At 37.0% G+C, this 25,123-nt stretch overlaps 1 protein-coding gene, 1 long non-coding RNA gene and 1 pseudogene across 8 annotated transcripts; 2 read left to right on the top strand and 1 right to left on the bottom strand.

Moving 5' to 3' along the window:
• The first annotated feature begins 1,490 nt into the window (after nucleotides 1–1,490).
• Nucleotides 1,491–7,284, top strand: LOC122292283 (annotated as a pseudogene).
• Nucleotides 7,285–7,717: 433 nt separating this feature from the next.
• Nucleotides 7,718–9,241, bottom strand: LOC122292287. Its single transcript, XR_006236893.1, has 2 exons — nucleotides 8,742–9,241; nucleotides 7,718–8,108 (listed from the first exon to the last, which is right to left on the bottom strand). It is a non-coding gene; the product is annotated as an uncharacterized LOC122292287 (long non-coding RNA).
• Nucleotides 9,242–19,515: 10,274 nt separating this feature from the next.
• On the top strand, nucleotides 19,516–24,703 carry LOC122292280 (GPI mannosyltransferase 2-like). Of its 7 annotated transcripts, none has more exons than XR_006236882.1 (10): nucleotides 19,517–19,879; nucleotides 20,009–20,114; nucleotides 20,434–20,526; nucleotides 20,616–20,811; nucleotides 21,289–21,467; nucleotides 21,910–22,157; nucleotides 22,515–22,684; nucleotides 23,635–23,797; nucleotides 23,893–23,953; nucleotides 24,030–24,703. XR_006236882.1 is itself a non-coding variant. In XM_043100532.1 (10 exons), exons 1-8 carry the CDS (start codon nucleotides 19,546–19,548, stop codon nucleotides 23,791–23,793), a joined length of 1,485 nt encoding a protein of 494 aa, XP_042956466.1. In that variant the 5' UTR covers nucleotides 19,517–19,545; the 3' UTR covers nucleotides 23,794–23,797; nucleotides 23,893–23,928; nucleotides 24,030–24,703. The 7 variants fall into 7 exon arrangements, 4 of the variants coding, with proteins under 4 accessions (XP_042956467.1, XP_042956468.1, XP_042956469.1 ...); XM_043100532.1 differs by having other exon boundaries at nucleotides 23,893–23,928; XR_006236881.1 differs by having other exon boundaries at nucleotides 23,635–23,953.
• Nucleotides 24,704–25,123: the final 420 nt, after the last annotated feature.

Below are 25,123 nucleotides of genomic sequence, written 5' to 3'. Positions count from 1 at the left end.
GCCTCTCCCCCTTCCTCATCGGATACTTCTTCTATTAAAAATAACTTTGGGTTCTTACATTTATGACCTGGATTCCATTTGGAATCGCAGTAGTAACACAACCCTTTGTCTCTTCTTTCTTTCATCTGGGCAGGATTAATTTTCTGGATAGGCACTAATGCCTTCCCAACATATTTACTAACATTGGGAGCCTGAGTTTGACCCGGTCCCCCCTTGTGACTCCCTGGTTCAGTCACAAAATAAGCTGGGCTCTTAAAACCCCTTTTGCTAAGCCGTAGGTGTTCCTCTTGGATCTTAGCTAGAATGAAAGCAGTTAACAAGTCCGGAGGATTGAACATTTTTACTGGTAGCCTAATTTCATCCTTAAGGCCACTTAAGAAACAACTTAGTTTATGGTGGTGTGCCAACTGTCTGAGTCGGTTGGAGACTAACTCAAACTCAGTCTTATATTCATCTACCGACCCCACTTGCCTCAACTTAGTCAATATTTCCATTGGGTCATCATAAGTATTTGGCCCAAATCTGATCAAAAAACCCTTCACAAATGACTCCCAATCCACCACAACACCTGAGTCTTCTAGATCTTGGTACCATACCATGGCTTTGCCTTCCGTATGATAGGAAGCTAGCCGCAACTTATGGATTGGCAGAATATTATAAAACATAAAAAAATGGTTTGCTTTATAAAGCCATGCCAATGGATCATCACCATTAAAAAAAGGAAAGTCTAACATTACATAACGAGGCACCATTTCACCCCCACCATCCCTATGTCGCTCAAATCTGCTGTTATGTTCTGATGAGGACCCGATATGCTGATTCTTAGTAGTTATCTTTTTTCAGTTCCAGAGTAATAGCAGCCAGCTGCTGCACCACCGTAGCTGATTGTTTCTTCATTGCCAACATTTCTGCTTCCATGGTTTTCAACTGTGACTCGGTTGACTGCTTGAAGCCAGTGAGGCCTTCTTGAAGCTGGTTCAAACGAGTACCTTCTACCATTGATTTGTTTAGATGACGTCAAGGAGGGAATGGCTCTGATTACCACTTTGTAACACGCAGGGAAATATGAGAATGGAAATCTCTCTTCGAGGGGAGAATCTTCCAGGAAAATGATGAATGATAAGAAAATATTCTCAATTAACTGAATTGTCTGATTTTGCATGAAAACGTAGTAGCACTCATCTAACGGAGTATAACATGATTTCTATAACAGAATTGAGAAATACTACAGTCAACCCTCGGGTACCTAAAGGAAATAACAAGCATAAAAGAAAAGACTTAACTGCTAGGCTTCCAGCCCTTACACTACCGGAACGAAGTCCATTCTTTGGAAATTAGAGATAAAACAACACTATAACATAAAGATAAAAAGCTCAATCCTTAGTGTGGCCCAAGTGCTGACCCGGCCCACGTCTGACCCCTTTTTCCTTGACTTAGTTCCATCTCTCTTCACTTCTAAGTCCCGAAGTGCTTCTGTCGTGTTCCCTTAACTTAGCCCTAAAATCATCTTTGACCCCCTGGTAGCCTCCGGCGCCATTTACCTCCAGTGTTACATTCTTTTAGCTCTCACCATCGTCTGGCGCACACTCCTCACCCCCTACGACACCTCCGCCACAATCAACCCTTCCTGTCTCGCCCACCACCACGATCCCCCACCGATTCTCTTTCCCTCTGTGGCCTCCGCCGTCGAACGCGGCGTCGTGTGGGACTCCGTCTACTTACTCAGCATCACCCACTGCAGCTACGAGTACAAGCAGTCCTACCCCTTCCTCCCTCTCCTCCCCCTCACAGTTTCCTTCCTCTCTCGCACGGGTTTGTCTTCGCGGCGATATACTTTTACAAGTGAGTTTAATTTACTTACATTTTTTTCTTTGAATGCGTTTCTTCTTCTTCTTCTTTTTCCTCGTATAAGAATTTCATTTTTTTTTCCCATATATATATATGAATTGTAGTTCAAATTATTCCGTCTGATTTTACTTTATATAGGTTGATGTATAATTCATTGGATTATTAGGATATACAATTGCTTAGACTCAAATTAAGTACTCTGCCCGTGAAAGTCTACTACATGCATGGTTTCTTCACATTTATTCTGTTTTTTTTCCCTCCTCTAATTGCTTGTTGTTTTTCTCGTTCTCTTTTCACACTTACAGGCTTTCAGTTATTATTTTGAAGGATTCTGACTCCGCATTGCGGGCTTGCATCTTGTGTTGCTTCAATCCAGCATCGGTATTTTATTTGGCGATGTAATGTTCTGGCCCATTTTATTGAAGTCGATGTTTGAAATAAATGATGAATCTAAGTGTAGTTGTTATTCTTGCTCCTGTTATGACAGATATTCAGAGAGTCTGTATGCCTTGTTTTCTATTGGAGGGATATACCACCTGGTCACAGGTGGAAATAGTATTGCTGTTCTTCTGCTTGCTCTCTCTACTTGTGCCAGGTCTAACGGAGAGCTTAGCGCGGGCTATTTTTGTTTTCAGACGCTACATCGAGCTTATGATACTGTATTTGTCAAAAAACATGCTTATGTGAGATACTGTGTTGTTTCTCTGACATATATTTTCTGTTTATGGTTGAGGCTATTCTTTCTTTTCGTGGAATAAGATACTGGCTCGAGCAAGCATATTTTTTGAATCGATCTCCTGCAAAACAAGTTTGCATGTTCGACTGTTCTAGTCTTGACATATGCATATAATCATTTTACATTTACCAACTAAGGTCTAAAGAAAACTCATAAAACTATTTGTTCATGCATCTCAATAGACTCTTTTGGCTCTATCACAAATGGAAAGGGTAGTTCTTGTCAGCCAAAAGCATCCACCAGTTTAGACCAAGAAATCAATTGATCAAAGGTTATTTGGTTTAATCTTTATGTTTATCAAGAAAGTATTACAGTCTGAGATCGTTGATTTGAAATTAGTCCCTTTTTTGTGCAAGGCTATGTTCAGTTTTTCATTGATGCATAGGCCAAGATGGTGATTTTGGTAATTCTTATTTCTATTCCAGTTGGCAGTACAGGTCCTTATTTCCGGTGCTTTGCGCTGCATATGTATTTTCACTCTGTTTATTGCATTTCAAGCATATGGATACTACAATATATGTCTAGGACATTCCATTAATGAAATGAGGCCCTGGTGCAAAGCAAGACTACCTCTTCTGTACAACTATATTCAAAGTCATTATTGGTATGCTCATCTTTTTTTCTAGTGTTGATGGGTTTTCACCTTGCTAATCGCCTCATTGCTTTTTATGCAGCTGTAATGCTTGAAACGCTTTTACCTATCATGCAGATAGATGGGTGATAGATTTAAAATTTTCCTTTTGCTTGTTGAGACTTGCTTTACAGAAGTATCTCGAAATGAATGCTTGTTTCACTGGGACCATCATCAATTCTTTCATATCTGCTCTGAGCCTCATAAAATTTATTGCCTTCTCTAGCTTTCAGGAAAAAAAAAAATGGTTATATTTTTAAGTCCATGTAACTTGCTGCAGTGAACTACGTCTCTATGCATATTTAAATTCTCTTTCTGTTATTTCTTGTAATATTATTATTTAAATAATAAAACACAAACAAGACTTTTATATATATAAATATCATACACACTGATGGTTTCTTTTGATGCCAGGGGGGTAGGATTCTTGAGATATTTTCAGCTGAAACAGCTGCCAAACTTCTTACTTGCATCTCCTATATTGTCTTTGGCACTTTGTTCGATTGTCTATTATGCAAAGTCAAGGCCTGAAATTTTTTTCTCGCTGGGCTTTCTAGCTTCTGTTGAGGAAAAGAATTCTTCAGCTGTGCTTTTCTCTCTGGAGACAGTTCAAAGATCAAGTATTGCCTGCTTTCCAGATAAATCTTCTTCTAAGATTCAAGGTATTACTAAAAAAATTGTGTTTCTTGACACTGATTAGTTACGCTTTAATTGTAGGGAATATATCATACATCAAATCATGAATAGTTAAAGTCACTGTCTAGATAACCAGTTGGACCTTTCTTTAGACATTTATTTTGGTCTCTTTCTACAGAGTGCCCAGAAGCGTACCCATATTTTTTCATTTTTAGTGTTTGGCTCATTCTAATTCTTCTACCTTATACTGTGGCCCATACTTTCTTGTGTCTGCTTGCGGTGTGTAATTGGGCACATGAGCTAACTATATTCTTCAGAGGTGTGATCCTTCATTTTTCATTATGATGAACAACATTTACAGCCAATGATTGCTTGCAACAGGGCATCACAATCTCAGACAGAGGAAGCATATGACTAGAGGGGATCCTGTTGCTCTCCCACTGGAAAATGATTCATTAGCAAAGCTGGGATACTTGACTGTCTCTTGTCTCCCATTTATTCTGCAATTGGCATTTATGGCAGCCACAGCATTTTTTGTCATGCATGTGCAGGTTAGACTCATTCATCTGTTAACTTTGATTATTTTCTTTGATCTGTTGAAGATTATACCGTTTATAAATCGGCCTTACTAATTTATTTTGCACTGGTTGCTTTCTCGTGTTGGTTCAACTTAGTTTTGAGCATTTATAGGGTATGCTTGCTGATAATCATATGGAGGTCCGTGGGTGTTATGTCTACAGCTTCATAGGTTTGGAAGTAGGACTAGATAACCTGTGCCGAGTTTCATCTCTTTGCCCACAAGAAAGTTGACCTGCTATATGTGGTTGTCTATTGGGTGCCCAATAGAGGTGTACAGCCACTTGATCGATTTATGCTCCCCTATTAGAATAACAAAAGAGAATGAACAAAAACACCTGAGTTCTACAAAATTGAGCACCATTTTGCAAATATATATCCCACTTATAACTCAAGAAAACATTGCCAAATAAATGTCTCTTTTTATTTCTTTATTTCTGTGAAGCACAAGATGCTTTCAAATTAACTTGCATTTATTTGTTTATAGTTTGTGAAGCATGGAGTATTCCCAAATAAACTTGAAACTTGCCTATCAAAAAAAAAACTGAAGCTCTGCAACTGCCTTCCAAGTGCTTTGTAATGCAGGCCTTGGAACTACAATCTTTTAATCGGTGTCTATTATTAAAAATAAAAAATAAAAATAAAATAAATAAAATAAAATCTTTTAATTTGTGTCTTCGAAAAGAAGCTTAACCATTTCGGTGATGTTGCCTTATAATCTTTTGTGAATAACAATCCCATTGTATGGATTCTTTGAAAATGTTGCTTATTTTCAATTAATAAAAACTTGCTTATAACAATCTACTTCTGGACATACACTTGAGGTGCTGCACTCTTGTTCGTCATTAGAAGTATAAAGTAGTTCTTTGTTTTGCTTCTAGCTGTTTTCAAGTATATTTTAAATTTGCTGGATTGCCATTATTCGAAGATAGGGTTTTTCTGAAGAGATGGGCATATCTGATTTGGGCATATTCTGCAGCCTACATACTTCTTGGCAGTTTTCTATTTTCAAACTTTTATCCTTTCATATGATAAGGTCGGTCGTGGCCCTCTTACCTAAGAGCTGGTCTAAATGCACGTGGGTTTGCATCATTTACCTCAGCTTGGATTGTTTTCATATGCAGAACGATAAGTGCTAAAATCAACTTATTGTCTTAGCGGTAAAGCAAGATTGCCTTTGATTCTGAATGTAAATTAGCATTGTGCCAAAAACTGAATAAAATAAAAAATTAGCATCATGTGGAGCTTTATATTTTTACAGGATAGAGAAGCTGTTCGTCCCTGTAGGTTTGAGATGAAGCTTTTGTTGCAGCATTAGACTGAGAAAATGTATTTCTATACTGTAACTCTGGGGGTGCAGGCATTCTACAGCAGTAGGTATTGTTTGGGATATTGAAATATTGCTGGATTGAATCATATATATTGAGTACTATGGTAGATATACCATTGAGTAATTTAATAATATGTAGATTAATATATGGATCGAGTAATATCCTTATGGTAAATAGAGATAAAATAGCTCATCCAAAGGTAGTGACGATGATCAATACTAGACAAGTACATGCAAGAAAACCCGAGATGTAGCAAATAAGCCTAGCAACATGGTGGTAGATAGCATTTGGAATGGGTCGGGATAATTCCATCAATGCTAGGAAGTGAACACATATAATTCCAATAAAAAAAGACATGATTATTTGGTGTGTTTCAAATGGAAAGAAGCCTGAGTTCTGATACTGTACTTGAAGAAGGTTTACCAAAACTTGAATGAGAATTTGGATGGTGACTAGAAATCGGATGGATAGACCGAAGAATCCTCCAACTGGCTTATCTTAATCATTGCAAACCAAAACAAGATTAATGTAGTGTCCTTAATTAGTAGTTTCCATCCTAATCACCTTCAACTTTCTTTTAAGTATTTCGATTTCTTTGTTACTCGTTGAAATATTATAAGCCTAGGTGCTTTGAGTTTGACCATAACAAATTAATTAATTGCATTAATAATAATAATAATAGAGACAACTCTAGTTTTATATTTTCTTTACAACTCTATTTTGAATTGAGACCATTACCATCAATTATAGTATAGGATATAATAATATATCTACAACCTTTTTGCATTAATCCAAATATTTGCACCTGAATCTTGGATTCTCCTGTCTATCAATCCGATTCCTAGTCACCATCCAAATTCTCATTCAAGTTTTGGTAAATCTTCTTTAAGTACGGTATCTGAACTCAGGCTCCTCTCCATTTGAGACACATCAAATAATCATATCTTTTTTCATTGGGGTTATATGTGTACACTTCCTAGCATTGATGGAATTATCCCGACCCATTCCAAATGCTATTTATCGCCATGTCGTTGGGCTTATTTGCTACATCTTTGGTGTTCTTACATGTACTTGTTTAGTATTGATCATCTTCTCTACCTTCGGGTGAGCTATTTTATCTCTATTTACCGTAAGGATATTACTCGATCCATATATTAATCTATATATTATTGAATTATTCAATGGTATATCTACTATATTATTCAATATATATGATTCAATCTAGCAATATTTCAATATCCCAAACAACCTTGAAGCAGAATCAAACTCTCCAACTGTTAACGACAACATCTCAATGGAGCAAGAGGAAGGTGGCAGTGAGCAACGGGAGGTTTGATGCCTTATTCTATACATAATAATGCAAGGGCTACTTCCTTGTTTGTGTGTGTTTTTGTAACTACGTTAGTAATGGTTTATTCTACTCATGTGAGGTAAGACACATTGTTACAATAATTTGCTTTTAATATACTGATGTTGTTTGTTTGAGATACATTTATTCTGGTAATGTATGAGGCGTGGTTTCAAAATTGAGATGATTTTCTAGCCATACGTCCTTATTTTGCAAATGATTTTAGCCTTAAATGCAGATAACCAAATGCTTAAGTAAAATTTATATCGAGCTAATATGAAAAGATGATAAAACCAAGGTAATGAAGTACAACTCGGGCTTTTGGACCCGACCTGATTCAACCTGGCCAACCCTCTAGAAGAAAATGACCCGAATCTGAAAACATTCGGGGTTAGATTATTATTTTTTTATTTCATTTTATTTTTATAAACCATGACAAGAAGCGAAGGTAAAAGGAGGGGGGGGGGGGGAAGTGACTTCATTCTCAGCAATGTTAAGGGCTAGATTTTGCCCCATGACAACAAGACCAAATCAAGGGGGGGGGGGGGGGGGGGAGTGACTTCAGTTTCAGCAATGTTAAGGGCTAGATTTTGCCCCATGACAACAAGACCAAATCAAGGCTCTTCAAGCTCATGAAGATTTTAAACATAATGGAGGTTTTAGAAAACAATTAACTAACTCCAAATGAATTCAAATTTTGGCTTGAAAATAAACAAGAAGGCATATGGTAGCATTGCGATTGCCAAATTTCAAGAACCAACTCCTTATAGAGCACCTTGATAGATGAAGAATCCATCGATCATGTCACTAATACTTACAAGATCTTGATGCGATAGCTTGAACTTGTATATAGGCCCATTATGAAGTAAGAGAATATGATCAACAATTGAGAAAAACTTTGATCTATAACATGTTCCAGACTCCCAGCAAGTTATTGATCTTATCTAGCCCCATCTCAGATTCTCCACCATCTTCATTGACGTTGAAACTTCAATGCCTCTCCTGTTTTTGGAACATTTGAGAAAAACAAAATAAGGAATCATTCAACACCTGGAAGCAAACCATTCAATAAGTATTCTATTTCTTATATATATAATTACATGGTGTATATCACCCATTAGAATGGGTCTGTACATAGGTGCTACTGTTATGGAAACAAAACAAAACAAAGAATGAATACAAAGGAAGGTTAGGAGAAAATCATGCACGCACAGTTGGACCTTCCGAGAATAGGAAAATCCAAAAAATTTATCAGATTGAATCAATCACTGAACCAAATAAGGAAAATCCCCTCTTCAAAGGATTTTCATACTGGTCCTAGGAAGGTGCATATCTGCCCCGAAACTTAAACAAATATGTTTTGCCATATTTGGCAAACAAATGAATAATACATAAATTATGTAGTTTTTATGGGAAGCATGCGTTTGGGGATGAGAATCAAGGAGAAGATGAAATCAAAATAGCCCAAAATTAGAGGTCAATTAAGAGACAAGAGTTTTACCACATCCAAACATGTGCCACGCCTTGCATGACCGACCATAGCAGAGACAAAAAGAAGAAGAAGAAACGCTAATAACGTGAAGCATTAATATGTTGTGATTTACAATGAGCTTCCGTTAATGCAAGACCACTAACCTGGCATACCTTGAGATCCCACTTCCGTCATTCTTGCTAGCAAGAGTACCATCAAAAGTAACGCTTTTGAAGCTCAAATCAAGTCGATATTGTCTTCAAATCCAGAGAAAATCAAGAGGGGAGTATGGGCGAGAAGGAATACGATCTTGGAGTATCGATCATATGGAGAGAGAGAGAGAGAGAGAGAGAGAGAGAGAGAGAGAGTAGGTTTTTTCTCTTGCAGGAAGAAAGGCAGAAAGAGTGTGGGACGGGTTCTACGATTTCGTGGCTTTCGTCCAATAGACAACCCGTCCAACCCGCATCTAATTTTAACCCTAATTTATTGTGTGGGCTGGATCGGTCTATCGGGCGGGTCAGGCTATCACGGTTTTTGCACAGGCCTAAGTAATAAGTACAAGCCAATTTTAGAGATATATATTTATATATAAGCCAATGAAGACACAGAGCAATTTAAGAAAGAGGGAGGTAAACTTGTCCCCAATTCCCAAATATTCAAACACTAAAAATAAATAAACTGTGAAAATGTAGACAGATTTAAAATCAAGTGATCAAATAAAAATATGCCCTTAATAAGGTGACAGAGATGTACATAGAGAAGAGAAGGGCTTACGTCACATTGGAGAGCACTTTCCACGATGAGGCTAGAAGAAGATGACATCACGACTCACAGCATAGAGAAAATTTAAAGAAATGGAGAGGAGAGAAGAGTTTCAAGAAAGTGAGGGCTAAGGGCCCATGTTTTGGACCCCATTCTAGACTAAAATGACATTGTTCCACTTGAAATGGAATGATGTTGATTTGTTCAATAGTACTTCAGTATTGTGGGCCACTATTAGATGTAAAACAATGTTGTTTTACAATTTTCTTATTTAAAAAATAAATTAGTTGGAGTCGGATTTTGAGTCGATATTTAGAGTTTGGAGCCTATATCGGCTCCAACTCCGACTACTTTTTTCACACTGAATACTATTCTGATTCCAAATTATGACTTTTTCGACTTTGTCAAAGTCAGAGTTGCCAAAGTTTTTTGCCTATTCCTAGTTGCACGTTCAATGGGCACCCCTTTAGCCCAAAATCTATTTAATTATATAAAAAAGCCAAGTTTTGACTACACACTTGGCATTGATACCGCATTAGTTGGTAGTCCCCCCACTCCCAAACATCCACCAAGTTTAGGCAAATTCATACGTCACATACCTCCATTTTAGCTTTACTTCCATGCACGTTGCCCCTTTCAAGAACCTCCGCCACGAAGCTGCCACGACAGAGCTTTCCACTTTTAGAATTGACACCACTGCCACCCACGCGAAAAAGTAGTGCCCCTTTCTAAATCACCGTGTTATAGCCTTACTATCAATCCCACGCGAAACTTTCAACCACCCTGTCGTAGAAACCACCCTCCTCACGCTGCTCAACCTCAATGTAGCCCCACAACAGTCTTTGACCTCTGCTCTAAAGCTGGTAGATTGTTCGGTCGGGTTGGTCCCCTCATGGTATTGTGCTCAGGCTCTAGGCCTTTGGCTCGGGGGAAAAAACCCCCTAACAAGAAGTGTAGTTAGCATAAAGTTTTAGGAGGCCAAAGAAGCAAATTTGATGATGATAAAAAGGGAAAAAAAAAAAAAAAAGTACCATCGAGAAAATTGTAGAAAAAATGCATGAGATGAGGTTATCCCTAGATATGTCTTTATATAGACACTTTAGTCGCAAAAAAATTATACAAAAATAATCATACAAAACTAATGTATATTGGTGTTGTTCGACATATTGTAAAGTTAATTTTTATTATAAAATAAATCTAACGGATCACATGAAACTAAATCATTTTGTGAGATTAATCTTTTGAAGGATGCTACTCATTATCCTACACTACACACTTTATTTATTTTATTTTATTTTATTTCTTATTAAATTAATTAAATTGTTCTATTTATCATCCATACATCATTTATTTATTATAAAAATAAACATAAATAAAATACATATGATGCATAAAAATGATAAGTAGAATTATTCTAATCTTTTCTATCATCTGTGCATCAATTCTCTTGTATTTGAAGGGAGACTACGACTAGGAGCGAGAAATCATGGCACTTTTAAAGAATAAATTGCTTGTCTTTCTTTTCGGTGCTATCATCACATTTCACTTTCTATTGTAGAAGATACCGCTTTATTTAAAAAATAAATAAATAAAACGTAGGAGGAGAAGGTGTGCCGTGTGCGGAAGCCAGTTGTTCCCCACTCCCCACTTCCCGTATGTACAACATTGTTTCATTTATGACCTAGACTGCTTGTAATTTAGAAATAAATAAACCTTGTTGGTAGTATCTAAGTTTTCTATGCATAAGAAACTCATATCTGTAAGAAAAAGCTATAATGAATAAAAAGATCTATAGGATCTTTTACCTCCGGCCATTTGTGCTTGATAACTGGAAAACTTCAAATCTACAAAAGAGACTAGAGATTTTGCAGGGAAGGGACTTCTAGTCTTTTGCCTTAGAACTTTTTTTTTGGGTTAGTCTAATGGAAAACACAAGCCCCTTTATATAGGCAAGACTAGGGACCCTCATTTATTACTCCTACAACCTTTAGGCTACCCTCATTATTCCATCCATCACAAAATAGCAAGGGTCACCACTTTATTTATGAAGGGCAATTACCTATGCTTGATAGATGAAGTGTATCATCTTAGATGAAGTGAACCACTTTAGGGAAGACAAAGGTTTTCTAGGAAAACCAAAAGTCTAACATTCTCCCACTTGGTTCACTTAATAGGTAAAACTGAAATGGCCCAAATAATGCCCTTAATTCTGTTAAGGTATCCTATATACGAACCATGGTGGTATTGCTCTTTATAGTGAACATTTCCCTTCCATGTGTCACAATACATAGTATCCCTTAAAAATACTTTATGAACAACTATTAAAAGTCATTCGGGTCCAACTTAATCACCCAATGGATATGACGAATTCTTTACTTTATGCGCAAAACTAAAACTGAATTCAACTTTATTCTATATAGTAACATGAGAGATTACACTTTAGTTAGGCCCATACGATCCACATGACCTTGAAACTGTTTTACCGGTAAACCTTTGGTCATTGGATCAGCTAACATCAAGTCTGTATTGGTGTGCTCAATATACACCACATTATATTTGATGCTCTCTCTCACACTTAAATACTTTATGTCAATATGCTTGCTTCTGTTTCTGCTCTTATTGTTCTTTGAGAAGAACACTGCAGCGGTATTATCACAAAAAATCTTTATTGGTCTTTGAATGGAATCGACAATTTTAAGACCAGAAATAAAATTCTTCAACCATATGGCTTGTGTCGTTGCTTCATAGCACGCAATGAATTCTGCCTCCATAGTAGACGTAGCAACTATAGATTGCTTCGTACTCTTCCAAGATATAGCTCCTTCAGCAAGAAGAAAGATATATCCAGAAGTAGACTTTCTGGTGTCTACACAACCGGCAAAATCCGAATCTGAATAGCCAACCACTTGTAAATTTTCTGTATGCCTGTAGGTTAGCATGTAATTCTTGGTTCCTTGCAAATACCGCATCACCTTCTTTGCAGCTATCCAATGTTGAAGTCCTGGGTTACTTTGATAGCGACCCAATAATCCAACTGCTAGACATATGTCTGGACGGGTACAAACTTGAGCATACATCAAGCTACCCACTGCAGATGCATAAGGTACACTTTTCATCTGCTCTTGTTCCAATGCATTTTCAGGTGATTGTCCTTTATGAAATTTATCACCTTTGATTATGGGAGCTACAGAGGCTTTACAATCTTTCATACCGAATCTCTGTAAAACTTTTTCAATGTAGGCCTTTTGAGACAGTCTTAAGACTCTTTGTTTCCTGTCTCTGTGAATCTCTATGCCAATAACATAAGAGGCTTCACCCATATCCTTCATTTCAAAGTTTTGGGAGAGAAATTGTTTAGTCTCATGTAACAATCCCAAATCACTGCTTGCAAGAAGAATATCGTCTACATATAGGACTAAGAAAATGTATTTGCTCCCACTGACTTTAAAGTATATACATTGATCAACAAGATTCTCGATAAAACCGTATGAGATAATAATCTTGTGAAACTTTAAATACCATTGACGGGAAGCTTGTTTTAGTCCATAAAGAGACTTCTTCAATTTACATACTTTCTGACTGTCGTTACTGAAACCTTCAGGTTGTTTCATGTATACCACTTCATCAAGATCCCCATTAAGAAAAGCCGTTTTCACATCCATTTGATGTAACTCTAAATCAAAATGAGCTACTAAAGCCATGATTATCCTCAACGAATCCTTCTTAGAGACCGGAGAGAAGGTTTCATGATAATCAATGCCTTCCTTCTGAGTGAATCCTTTAGCGACAAGTCTAGCCTTATATCGTTCGACATTACCAGAAGAATCTCGTTTGGTTTTAAAAACCCATTTGCAGCCAACTGTTGCCGCCCCTTCTGGTAATTCGACGAGATCCCAGACTTGGTTCTTATAAATGGATTCTAACTCATTTTTCATGGCATCCAACCAAAATGTAGATTTATCTCCACTCATGGCTTGTGAAAACGTAATTGGGTCTTCCGGAAGTCCAATGTCAAAATCAGACTCAGTTAGGTATACAATGTAATCATCTGGAATAGCATACCTACGTATTCTTGAGGATCTTCTTAGAGCCATTACTTCATCATTTGGAGATGACTCAATTGGCTCAGACTGTAAATGCGGAATAATTTCAGATTGAACCTCATTTACGGGAACATGTTGTACTTGAATTGGTGTCATTACATGATCTTGCGATCTATTTTGCCTTAAGACAACCATTCTTTCTCCAAAAGAAGGCAAAGTAGCATGTTCAGGTGTTTCCTCAAAAGTGACCTCTTGAGGATTCACACTCCCACTAGGTTCAACATCCTCAAGAAATTTTGCATTTTTAGATTCAACAATTCGATGGCTATTATTGGGACAATAAAATCTATATCCTTTGGAGTTATTTGAATACCCAATAAAGAAACCGCTAGTTGTCCTTGGATCTAACTTCTTTATATTAGGATTATAAATCCTAACTTCAGCAGGACAACCCCATATGTGTATATGATTTAAACTAGGTTTCCACCCTTTCCACAACTCGAAAGGTGTCTTAGAGACAGATTTGGATGGAACCCTATTCAATATATACACTGCAGTTTTAAGAGCTTCACTCCACAAGGAAAATTGCATATTAGATTTACTAATCATGCTCCTTACCATATCCATTAGCGTACGATTCCTTCTTTCTGCAACACCATTTTGTGATGGTGTACCAGGCATTGAATATTGGGCAACAATGCCTTCTTCCTGAAGGAAATTTGCAAATGGACCCTTAATTTGTCCATGTTCTGTGTACCTACCATAATATTCCCCTCCTCTATCAGATCTTACAATCTTGATTTTCTTTTCACTTTGATTCTCTACTTCTGCTTTATAGGCTTTGAAAACATCTAGTGTTTGAGCCTTCTCATTCAGAAGATAAAGATACATATACCTAGAATAGTCGTCAATAAATGAGATAAAATATCTCTGACCATTCAGGCAAGGGGTAGAAAATGGTCCACATATATCTGTGTGTATAATCTCAAGAACACTTGAGCTCCTTCTTGAACCTTTAGAATTATTGATGGTCTGCTTGCCCTTTATGCAGTCCACACAATTCTTGAAGTCAGTAAAATCAAGATCCTGTAGGACCCCTTCTTTTACTAACCGTCTCATCCTCTCTATAGAGATGTGTCCCAATCTCTTATGCCATAATAGAGAAGATTTTTCATTCAAAAGGTTTCTCTTAATGCCAACTGAATGCAAGAGAGATAATTCTCTTCAAAATCGGGATGAATATCTAATTTAAAAAGGTTATCAACTAAAGTTCCAGAACCAACAGGAATTTTATTCTTTAAAACAGTCATAACATTTTCAAAAAGGAAACTGTATCCTTTGATAACAAGTTTGGAAACAGAAATTAAATTTCTACAAAATTCTGGAATATAAAAAACATTATTTAAATCCAAAACATGTCCCGATTTGAGAATCACTCTAAAAACTCCAACTGCAACAACTTGTGAACGCCCTTTATTTCCGGTGAAAACCCAAAGTTCACTTGTTGTTGGTTTCCTTCTGGTGAGAAAACCCTGCAATGTATTCACAATATGAATTGAAGAACCAGAGTCAATCCACCATGAATTTTTAGGAGCATCAATGAAAAAAGATTCATGACACACAAGAGATATAGAGCTACCTTTCTTTTCAAGCCACTCTTTATACTTGATGCAACTCTTCTTTACATGTCCCTCTTTCTTGCAAAAGAAGCAGGTCACCTTTTTGCCATTAGATCCATTGGATTTTGATGGCACGTTATGCTTCCTTTTCTTTTGAGGTCCACTTTGGCCCTTCTCGGTCTTAACTTTATCATTCACGACCATATTTGCACTTTCAGGTCGATCATGCTTCATCCTTTCCTCTTCTTGCACACACATGGTCAGAAGATCCGTAACTGACCAGTTTTCCTTATGTGTGTTATAAGAGATCTTGAAAGGTCCATACTCAGATGGCAATGAGTCAAGGATGAAATGGACCAAGAATGGCTCAGATATCTCTATCTTTAAGCCCTTAAGTTGAGAAACAATATCTCTCATTTCTGTAATGTATGCACGCATACCCTTAGAACTGTCGAAAGCTTTAGTAGTGAATTGCCTGATAAGAGTGCTAGCTAAAGCCTTGTCAGAGCGAACAAACTGTTCCTCAATTGCCTGCATTAATTCCTTAATTGTAGCGCAATCACCAATAGAATCTCTAATGCTCTTACTCATGCAAGACTTTATGAGCATTAGACTTAGGCGATTAGATCGCTCCCACCATTGGCGATTTTCAATAACTTCCTGTGCATCCGTATCCGTGGCAGCAGGTGGTTGCTCCACACGGAGTGCATAGTCAAGATCCATATACCCCAAGGTAAATTGAACCGAATCTTTCCAGTCAGAAAAATTAGTACCCTCAAGTATTGGAATAAAATAAACACCATCAGCTAAAGATTGTGGTACAACAGCTGCAAAACCAAGAAAAACTTTAATGCTATGAATTCAAGTAAATTTTAACCTTCCTGTGGGAAAAGGTTGCAAAACAGCATAAATTTACTCATCTTTATTTATAAGACAAATTATTCCAAATATTAACAAATAAAACTATCTACACCTGTAGGCAGAAGATAAATTTAACTGTTAATACCGAAAATCATTTTCTTATACTAATTAAATCACAAAAATTAAAGATTTCCCTGTAGGGATAAATCCTTAAAACTTATGATTTAATTACGATGAGATTCCATTTATTTATTTTTTAATATGTATTCTTTTAAATAATAAGGATGCTGTGGCATTACCTTCATTATTAAAAGAAATACAACTGGACATCTCCTTAAAAAACTGTAAATTAGCCCAAAGGCCCAACAATATGAATTGAACTTGAAATTGAGCCCACAAAAGATTGAAATCATGACCCGGCTCCTCTCTCACAATATAGATTATGACAAAAAAAAAAAAAAAACATTAATCATGCAAAGAACAAAACTAGATTTCAAAAGCCCATTAAATGAACAAAAAAAAAATACTAATAATTCAAACACAAAGCTGAAAGGCAACCGCTCTGATACCAAATGTAAGAAAAAGCTATAATGAATAAAAAAGATCTATAGGATCTTTTACCTCCGGCCATTTGTGCTTGATAACTGGAAAACTTCAAATCTACAAAAGAGACTAGAGATTTTGCAGGGAAGGGACTTCTAGTCTTTTGCCTTAGAACTTTTTTTTTGGGTTAGTCTAATGGAAAACACAAGCCCCTTTATATAGGCAAGACTAGGGACCCTCATTTATTACTCCTACAACCTTTAGGCTACCCTCATTATTCCATCCATCACAAAATAGCAAGGGTCACCACTTTATTTATGAAGGGCAATTACCTATGCTTGATAGATGAAGTGTATCATCTTAGATGAAGTGAACCACTTTAGGGAAGACAAAGGTTTTCTAGGAAAACCAAAAGTCTAACAATATCAGGATGCAACTTGGTTATTAAATTTTACCTTTCTACCCCTATTTGTAGTTTCATATAGTCTAGGGCCATGCTAGAATTGAAAAAAACCAAAAGCTCCATCTCATCCCAAATGGCCAACAAAATACATTCAGTTGGCACCCCATAAGAATGAATAAGAAATTTCACATCCAAGCAACTAGCAAATACAACAAAAAAAAGTCCATAGCAATGAAGAGAAATCCAACAACCAGATTCACATGGAACAAAAAAAAAAAAAAATGCAAAACAAAAACAGAACAAGAAAGAAAAAAAAAAACAAACCACATAGGTTTTTCAATCTAGAAACAACGAGACGGCGAAAAAAATCCAAATAATCCCATAGATTCACATACAACCAAGAGAAAATAAACAAAACCATAAAAAACCATACCCAGACCACACTGGCAACTAGAATGGAGAAGAGGAACCCAGAGATACACCACTATGAGAGGAAGCTATTCTTCGGCGTCCAACATCCAAAATCCCCCTTATGGATACAGAAGACCAGGAACCCAGGACTTTCACCTCGAGAGGGTTTAAAGCTAAAAAAGTCTCTCCGAGAGAGATCAAAACGTCTTTAGCTTCCTTATGCTAGTCTCTGAGCATCTAATCTGCTTACAAATCTACCAAAAAAAAAAAAGAACAAATTGACAAGCTATGAGAATCGGAAGCTCTAGGTGAAGAATGAGAGAGAGGGAAGAACCCCTACTTGAAGAATCTAAAGCCTCTGAGTAGATTGTCACGGAGTAGGCTACAGTCGACCATGGAGAGGCAATTTCTGTCAAGCCCTAGGAATACAAATCATAAAAATAACCCTGCTAATTCTTAGAGTTAAGTTAAATTGAAAATTGACGCAAAAAAGGGGCAAAATTGATGGCCCATTATTTGGAAAATTGGAACTAAAGAAAACATCTCATTGAATGGAAGCAATAATCTTAAATTTAAAGGGAAAGAAATGAGAGATAAAATATGGATTTAGAGTATGTGTAAGGGGGTAAAATATCACAAGGCCCAAAATGGTTCTTAAGGTTCAGCCCATCAAATGACCATCACTAGATGACAAAGGAAGATAAAGGAAAAGGGAACAGAGAGAAGAAAGGGAAGTCAAGGTGTTAGAGAGTCAGGAGGAAAAGAGGGAAGGGGACATAAAGGAAGGGTGAAGTGACATAAAGCAAGGGAAAAACAAGAGATAAAGGAGCAATGACACATACGACTTGGGGGGACTTTTGGGCAAGGCTTCTCCATGAAGGCTTCTTCAATATCAAGAGAGGGGTTCTAGCGATGGAGTTCGGACCGAGAAGAGAGGCCTTCGAAATTTAGTGTACAGTGAGGATGAGAGACTCTAAAACAAGTTTATTATAGTGAATTATCCTCTCCCTAAACCTCGTGGATGTAAGTCTAGTGTCGAATCTCGTAAATCTGCGTGTTCATTTCTATTTACTTTTGATTTATTGTTTATGGCCATGGATGTACGCACCGATACCATACCGCCGCATCAAACTATTGTCGGGGGCCCACACAACATTGGCCCAGGCCTGAAATAACCTTAGTTGGGCCGAGAATGTATCATTCTCCCCTTCCCAATGTCTTTGATGTTTTTGGACATTAACAGTATGAATTAAGATTATTGAATTTAAAAAATGATGGAAAAATGAGTGAATTTAGTCTAATCAATATCTCAACACTTATGGGAGGCAATTTAATTTCCGACCTCACATCTTAAAAGAGCACATGTCCATATTTAATATTTATCATAAAAACAAGTTGGAGAGGGATTGTATGCCACACTGTAATCAAGAGCGGATGGGGATCATAATTATAATGCATCTCCACACCTACTACTAATAATAATAATAATTAATTTATATATATTTTTATTTACAAGCCGGAATGAAGGATAGACCCTCCTCACCATTAATCAAACGATATGATTTGTAAGAGAAGTTTAAGAATTAAATTTCTTACAAATCAAGTATTGCCATATATATAATATAGATGATTTATCTTCCATACCGACTTGTGAATAAAAAAACTCTTTATGAAATTTATCAATACCAGTACTTATTTGTTATTTCTTGAGCTGTGGGCCTCCACATGTATTTAATTTTTGAAATGGTAAGTATGAATGTAGCATTAGAAACCGTGAGCACTTCACACAACTTGCATGTTTTCTTAATTGAATTTTCCTTTGTAGCCATAAACTAACATTTTTGTTTTCGTTTAAAACCCAAATTATCTAAAGTTTAAGTAAATTACTTATATATATATATATTAACTTGATCATTTGATTAAAATTTGACCTTTAAGATTATGTGGTGTGATCAGTTTTTCATTTATATGGATGGTTTGATCTTACGAATGATAGAATTTGAAAAATATAAATAATTTAAGGTGGAATAAATTGAAATTTCTGATAATTCTTAATTTCAAGAAATATATAGATAATAGTTTTAAGATGAAATTTGTTGTACGCGCCTGGCAGTCAAATGGAAAGGCCACCCAAACGGGAGGGAAAGAGCGTAAGGCCCAAATGTTCTGGCCCAACAAGCGGCAAATAGCCCGTAAAAATGTGGATGCGCCCAACACAAAGGGGCCCGGTGACATTGGTGGGTTTTTTTTTTTTTTTTTTTTTTTTAAAAAAGAGGGACTCGAGGGAGGCTGTCCATTGGTCTTCCATGACGATCACCGCCCCCACATGACGATCACCCCCACATTCGGCTCTAAGCGCCACCAATCACTGGTCCTTCGATCGTCGATCCTCTCCAGGCTTCTCCTTTTAGCTCTCACCATCGTCTGGCGCACACTCCTCACCCCCTACGACACCTCCGCCCCACTCAACCCTTCCTGCCTATCCCACCACCACGATCCCCCACCGATTCTCTTTCCCTCTGTGGCCTCCGCCGTCGAACGCGGCGTCGTGTGGGACTCCGTCTACTTCCTCCGCATCGCCCACTGCGGCTACGAGTACGAGCAGTCCTACGCCTTCCTCCCTCTCCTCCCCCTCACAATTTCCTTCCTCTCTCGCACGGGTTTGTGATCTTCATTTCCTTCATTTTACGTCGACTTCTTTTCCCCTTCCATTCCGAAGATAATGATCTTATTTTATCATCATTTTAAAAAAATAAGCTCTTTTTTTTTTTTTTTTTTTCTCCTTTCAGTATTTGCGCCATTGGTACCTTTAATCGGATATAGAGCGGTGCTGGGGCTGTCTGGCTATGTGATCAATAACCTCACGTTTGTCTTCGCGGCGATATACTTTTACAAGTGAGTTTAATTTACTTACATATTTTTCTTTGAAAGCGTTTCCTCTTCTTCTTTTTTTTCCTCGTATAAGAATTTCATTTTTTTGTCATATATATATATATATATATATGAATTGTAGTTCAAATTATTCAGTCTGATTTTTCTGTATATAGGTCGATGTATAATTCATTGGATTATTAGGATATAGAATTGCTTAGACTCAAATTAAGTACTCTGCCCGTGAAAGTCTACTACATGCATGGTTTCTTCACATTTATATCTGTTTTTTTTCCTTCTCTAATTGCTTCTTGTTTTTCTCGTTCTCTTTTCACGCTTACAGGCTTTCAGTTATTATTTTGAAGGATTCTGACTCCGCATTGCGGGCTTCCATCTTGTTTTGCTTCAATCCAGCATCGGTATTTTATTCGGCGATGTAATGTTCTGGCCCGTTCCATTGAAGTCGATGTTTGAAATAAATGATGAATCTAAGTGTAGTTGTTATTCTTGCTCCTGTTATGACAGATATTCAGACAGTCTGTATGCCTTGTTTTCTATTGGAGGGATATACCACCTGGTCATAGGTGGAAATGGTATTGCTGTTCTTCTGCTTGCTCTCTCTACTTGTGCCAGGTCTAACGGAGTGCTTAACGCGGGCTATTTTTGTTTTCAGACGCTACATCAAGCTTATGATGCTGTATTTGTCAAAAGACATGCTTATGTGAGATACCGTGTTGTTTCTCTGACATATTTTCTGTTTATGGTTGAGGCTATTCTTTCTTTTCGTGGAATAAGATACTGGCTCAAGCAACCAAATTTTTTGAATCGGTCTCCTACAAAACTAGTTTACATGATCGACTGTTCTAGTCTTGACATATGCATATAATCATTTTACATTTACCAACTAAGGTAAAGAAAACTGATCAAACTATTTGTTCATGCATCTCAATAGACTCTTTTGGCTCTATCACAAATGGGAAGGGTAGTTCTTGTCAGCCAAAAGCATCCACCATTTTGGACCAAGAAATCAATTGATCAAAGATGATTTCGTTTATTCTTTTATGTTTATCAAGAAAGTAGTACAGTCTGAGATCGTTGATATGAAATTACTCCCTTTTTTGTGCAAGGCTATGTTCAGTTTTTTCATTTGATGCATAGGGCAAGATGGTGATTTTGGTAATTCTTATTTCTATTCCAGTTGGCGGTACAGGTCCTTATTTCCGGTGCTTTGCGCTGCATATGTATTTTCACTCTGTTTATTGCGTTTCAAGCATATGGATACTACAATATATGTCTAGGACATTCCGTAGATGAAATGAGGCCCTGGTGCAAAGCAAGACTACCTCTTCTGTACAACTATATTCAAAGTCATTATTGGTATGCTCATCTTTTTTTCTAGTGTTGATGGGTTTTCACCTTGCTAATCACCTCATTGCTTTTTATGCAGCTGTAATGCTTGAAACTCTTTTACCTATCAGGCAAATAGATGGGTGATAGATTTAAAATTTTCCTTTTGCTTGTTGAGACTTGCTTTACAGAAATATCTCGAAATGAATGCTTGTTTCGGAGCATCATCAATTCTTTCATATCTGTTCTGAGCCTCATAAAATTTATTGCCTTCTCTAGCTTTCAGATTAAAAAAAAAAATGGTTATTTTTTTAAGTCCATGTAACTTGCAGCAGTGAACTACGTCTCTATGTATATTTAAATTCTCTTTCTGTTATTTCTTGTAATATTATTATTATTTAAATAATAAAACACAAAAGAGAAGTTTATATATATAAATATTATACACACTGATGGTTTCTTTTGATGCCAGGGGGGTAGGTTTCTTGAGATATTTTCAGCTGAAACAGTTGCCAAACTTCTTACTTGCGTCTCCAATATTGTCTTTGGCACTTTGTTCTATTGTCTATTATGCAAAGTCAAGGCCGGAAATTTTTTTCTCACTGGGCTTTCTAGCTTCTGTTGAGGAAAAGAATTCTTCAGCTGTGCTTTTCTCTCTGGAGACAGTTCAAAGATCAAGTATTGCCCGCTTTCCAGGTAAATCTTCTTCTAAGATTCAAGGTATTACTAAAAAAATTGTGTTTCTTGACACTGATTGACTTATGCTTTCATTGTAGGGAATATATCATACATCAAATCATGAATAGTTAAAGTCACTGTCTAGATAACCAGTTGGACCTGTCTTTAGACATTTATTTCGGTCTCTTTCTACAGAGTGCCCAGAAGCGTAATCGTATTTTTTCATTTTTAGTGTTTGGCTCATTCTAATGTCTTCTAGCTTATGCTGTGGCCCATACTTTCATGTGTCTGCTTGCGGTGTGTAATTGGGCATATGAGCTAACTATATTCTTTAGAGGTGTGATCCTTCATTTTTCATTGTGATGAACAACATTTACAGCCAATGATTGCTTGCAACAGGGCATCATAATCTCAGACAGAGGAAGCATATGACTAGAGGGGATCCTGTTGCTCTCCCACTGGAAAATGATTCATTAGCAAAGCTGGGATACTTGACTGTCTCTTGTCTCCCATTTATTCTGCAATTGGCATTTATGGCAGCCACAGCATTTTTTGTCATGCATGTGCAGGTTAGACCCATTCATCTGTTAACTTTGATTATTTTCTTTGATCTGTTGAAGATTATACCATTTATAAATCGGCCTTACTAATTTATTTTGCACTGGTTGCTTTCTCGTGTTGGTTCAACTTAGTTTTAAGCATGTAAAGGGTTTGCTTGCTGATAATCATATGGAGGTCCGTGGGGGTTATGTCTACAGCTTCATAGGTTTGGAAGTAGGACTAGATAACCTGTGCCGAGTTTCATCTCTTTGCTCGCAAGAAAGTTGACCTGCTATATGTGGTTGTCTATTGGGTGCCCAATAGAGGTGTAGAGCAACTTGATTGATTTATGCTCCCCTATTAGAATAACAAATGAGAATGAACAAAAACACCTGAGTTCTACAAAATGAGCACTATTTTGCAAAGATATAGCCCACTTATAACTCAAGAAAACATTGAAAAATAAATGTCTCTTTTTATTTCTTTATTTCTGTGAAGCACAAGATGCTTTGAAATAAACTTGCATTTATTTTTTTATAGTTTGTGAAGCATGGAGTATTCCCAAATAAACTTGAAACTTGCCTATCCAAAAAAAACTGAAACTCTGCAACTGTCTTCCAAGTGCTTCGTAATGCAGGCCTTGGAACGGTGTCTTTGGAATTGGTGTCTACAGAAAGAAGCTTAACAATTTCTGTGATGTTGCCTTATAACCTTTTGTGAATATCAATCCCATTGTATGGATCCTTTGAAAATGTTGCTTATTTTCAATTAATAAAAACTTGCTTATAACAATCTACTTCTGGACATACACTTGAGGTGCTGCACTCTGGTTCGTCATTAGAAGTATAAAGTAGTTCTTTGTTTTGCTTCTGGCTGTTTTCAAGTATATTTTGAATTAGCTGTTTTCAAGTATATTTTAAATTTGCTGGATTGCCATTATTCGAAGATAGGGCTTTTCTGAAGATTTGGTTTTTGGCAGGTGGCTACACGCTTTTTGTCTGCCAGCCCTCCCCTTTATTGGTTTGCCTCAAATCTAATGGTACAACGTAAGAGATGGGCATATCTGATTTGGGCGTACTCTGCAGCCTACATACTTCTTGGCAGTTTGCTATTTTCAAACTTTTATCCTTTCACATGATAAGGTCGGTAGTGGCCCTCTTACCTGCTGGCTAAGGCTGGTCTAAATGCACTTGGGTTTTGCATCATTTACCTCAGCTTGGATTGATTTCATATGCAGAACGATTAGAGCTAAAATCAACTTCTTGTCTTAGCGGTAAAGCAAGATTGCCTTTGCTTCTGTATGTAAATTAGCGTTGTGCCAAAAACTGAATAAAATAAGAAATTAGCATCATGTGGAGCTATATTTTTTTACAGGATAGAGAAGCTGTTCGTTCCTGTAGGTTTGAGATGAAGCTTTTGTTGCAGCATTAGACTGAGAAAATGTATTTCTATACCGTAACTCTGGGGGTGCAGGCATTCTACAGCAGCAGCAGCAGGCATAGACCCAAAAAGCAGTGGTACAAGATTGGGAATTCTCTACTATTTCTAGCCCACGTCTAACTCCACAGTTCCACTTCGGGTCCAGTTATTGCTTGATCCTGGTTTGGCTTTGTTCATGCAAATTCGTTGCTACCTCTCTCTCTCTCTCTCAACTTTCCACCGATTTTTGTAAAGGCTGCTGCATGCTCGTGATACATACATACATGTAAACAACTGATCATGAGTTGCTGGAAATTTTGTCGAGATGTTCCCGTATAGTCTCTCTCTCTTAGAACTTAATGCAGTCAACGATAATTATAACACAGCCAATATTCGAATTACTTTATTTTGGGTGGGTCTGCCTTAAATACATATCAAATATAGTTGGAAATTTTGTTGATGGTTGATCGCAGGCTCTAGCATGAAAAGTGTGTATAGATCCAGCTGCCACTAGTCTTCTGGTTTAATCATGCGGAAATTATGTGTATGCCCAATAAATATTCCGAACAAATTGTCACGACTCATCAATATGTATTCGACAGGTAATTTCCTGTTTTTTTTCAAGTCCATTCCCTCTACTTGAATCTCATTCTTTGTCAACTTTTGGAAATGCCTGCGTATATAAATGTCATAACTTTTGTCTTCTTTCTTTCATTTTCCTTCATGTCTCAAATACCTCTATGTTACTTCATGCAATCCGATGATCAAGGGCTAGGCTTTGTCTCCCTTAATTTATTTAGATTTCCTTTTTTTTTTTTTTTTAAAGGGTTAGGCTTTGTCAAGAGTTCCTTCTTTTACATCTCTCCCTTATAAGGATTATTTACTGCTCAGCTGTCAGCTCGTTCTATAACCAGGTGGCCCTAATTAAGAATTTCACCAGATAACAAGGAAGATGATGATAGTATTTAGGATTTGTCTGAAGATCAGGAAGACATCCCCTATTAACAACTGCATTCAACGTGTCCTAAATTTAGAAAACTCTTAACCTT

Source organism: Carya illinoinensis, chromosome 13 (assembly GCF_018687715.1).
Source record: "Carya illinoinensis cultivar Pawnee chromosome 13, C.illinoinensisPawnee_v1, whole genome shotgun sequence".
Lineage (NCBI taxonomy): Eukaryota > Viridiplantae > Streptophyta > Magnoliopsida > Fagales > Juglandaceae > Carya > Carya illinoinensis.
This window is presented reverse-complemented; position numbering and strand designations above follow the sequence as displayed.

Excerpts from the sequence above, each read along its gene's own strand:
- LOC122292280 (XM_043100532.1), top strand. The coding sequence starts at position 19,546 with ATGACGATCACCCCCACATTCGGCTCTAAGCGCCACCAATCACTGGTC. Across the intron at positions 20,115-20,433 it reads GCGGCGATATACTTTTACAA|GCTTTCAGTTATTATTTTGA; the intron begins GTGAGTTTAATT and ends TCACGCTTACAG. Across the intron at positions 22,158-22,514 it reads ATCTTCTTCTAAGATTCAAG|GGCATCATAATCTCAGACAG; the intron begins GTATTACTAAAA and ends TGCTTGCAACAG.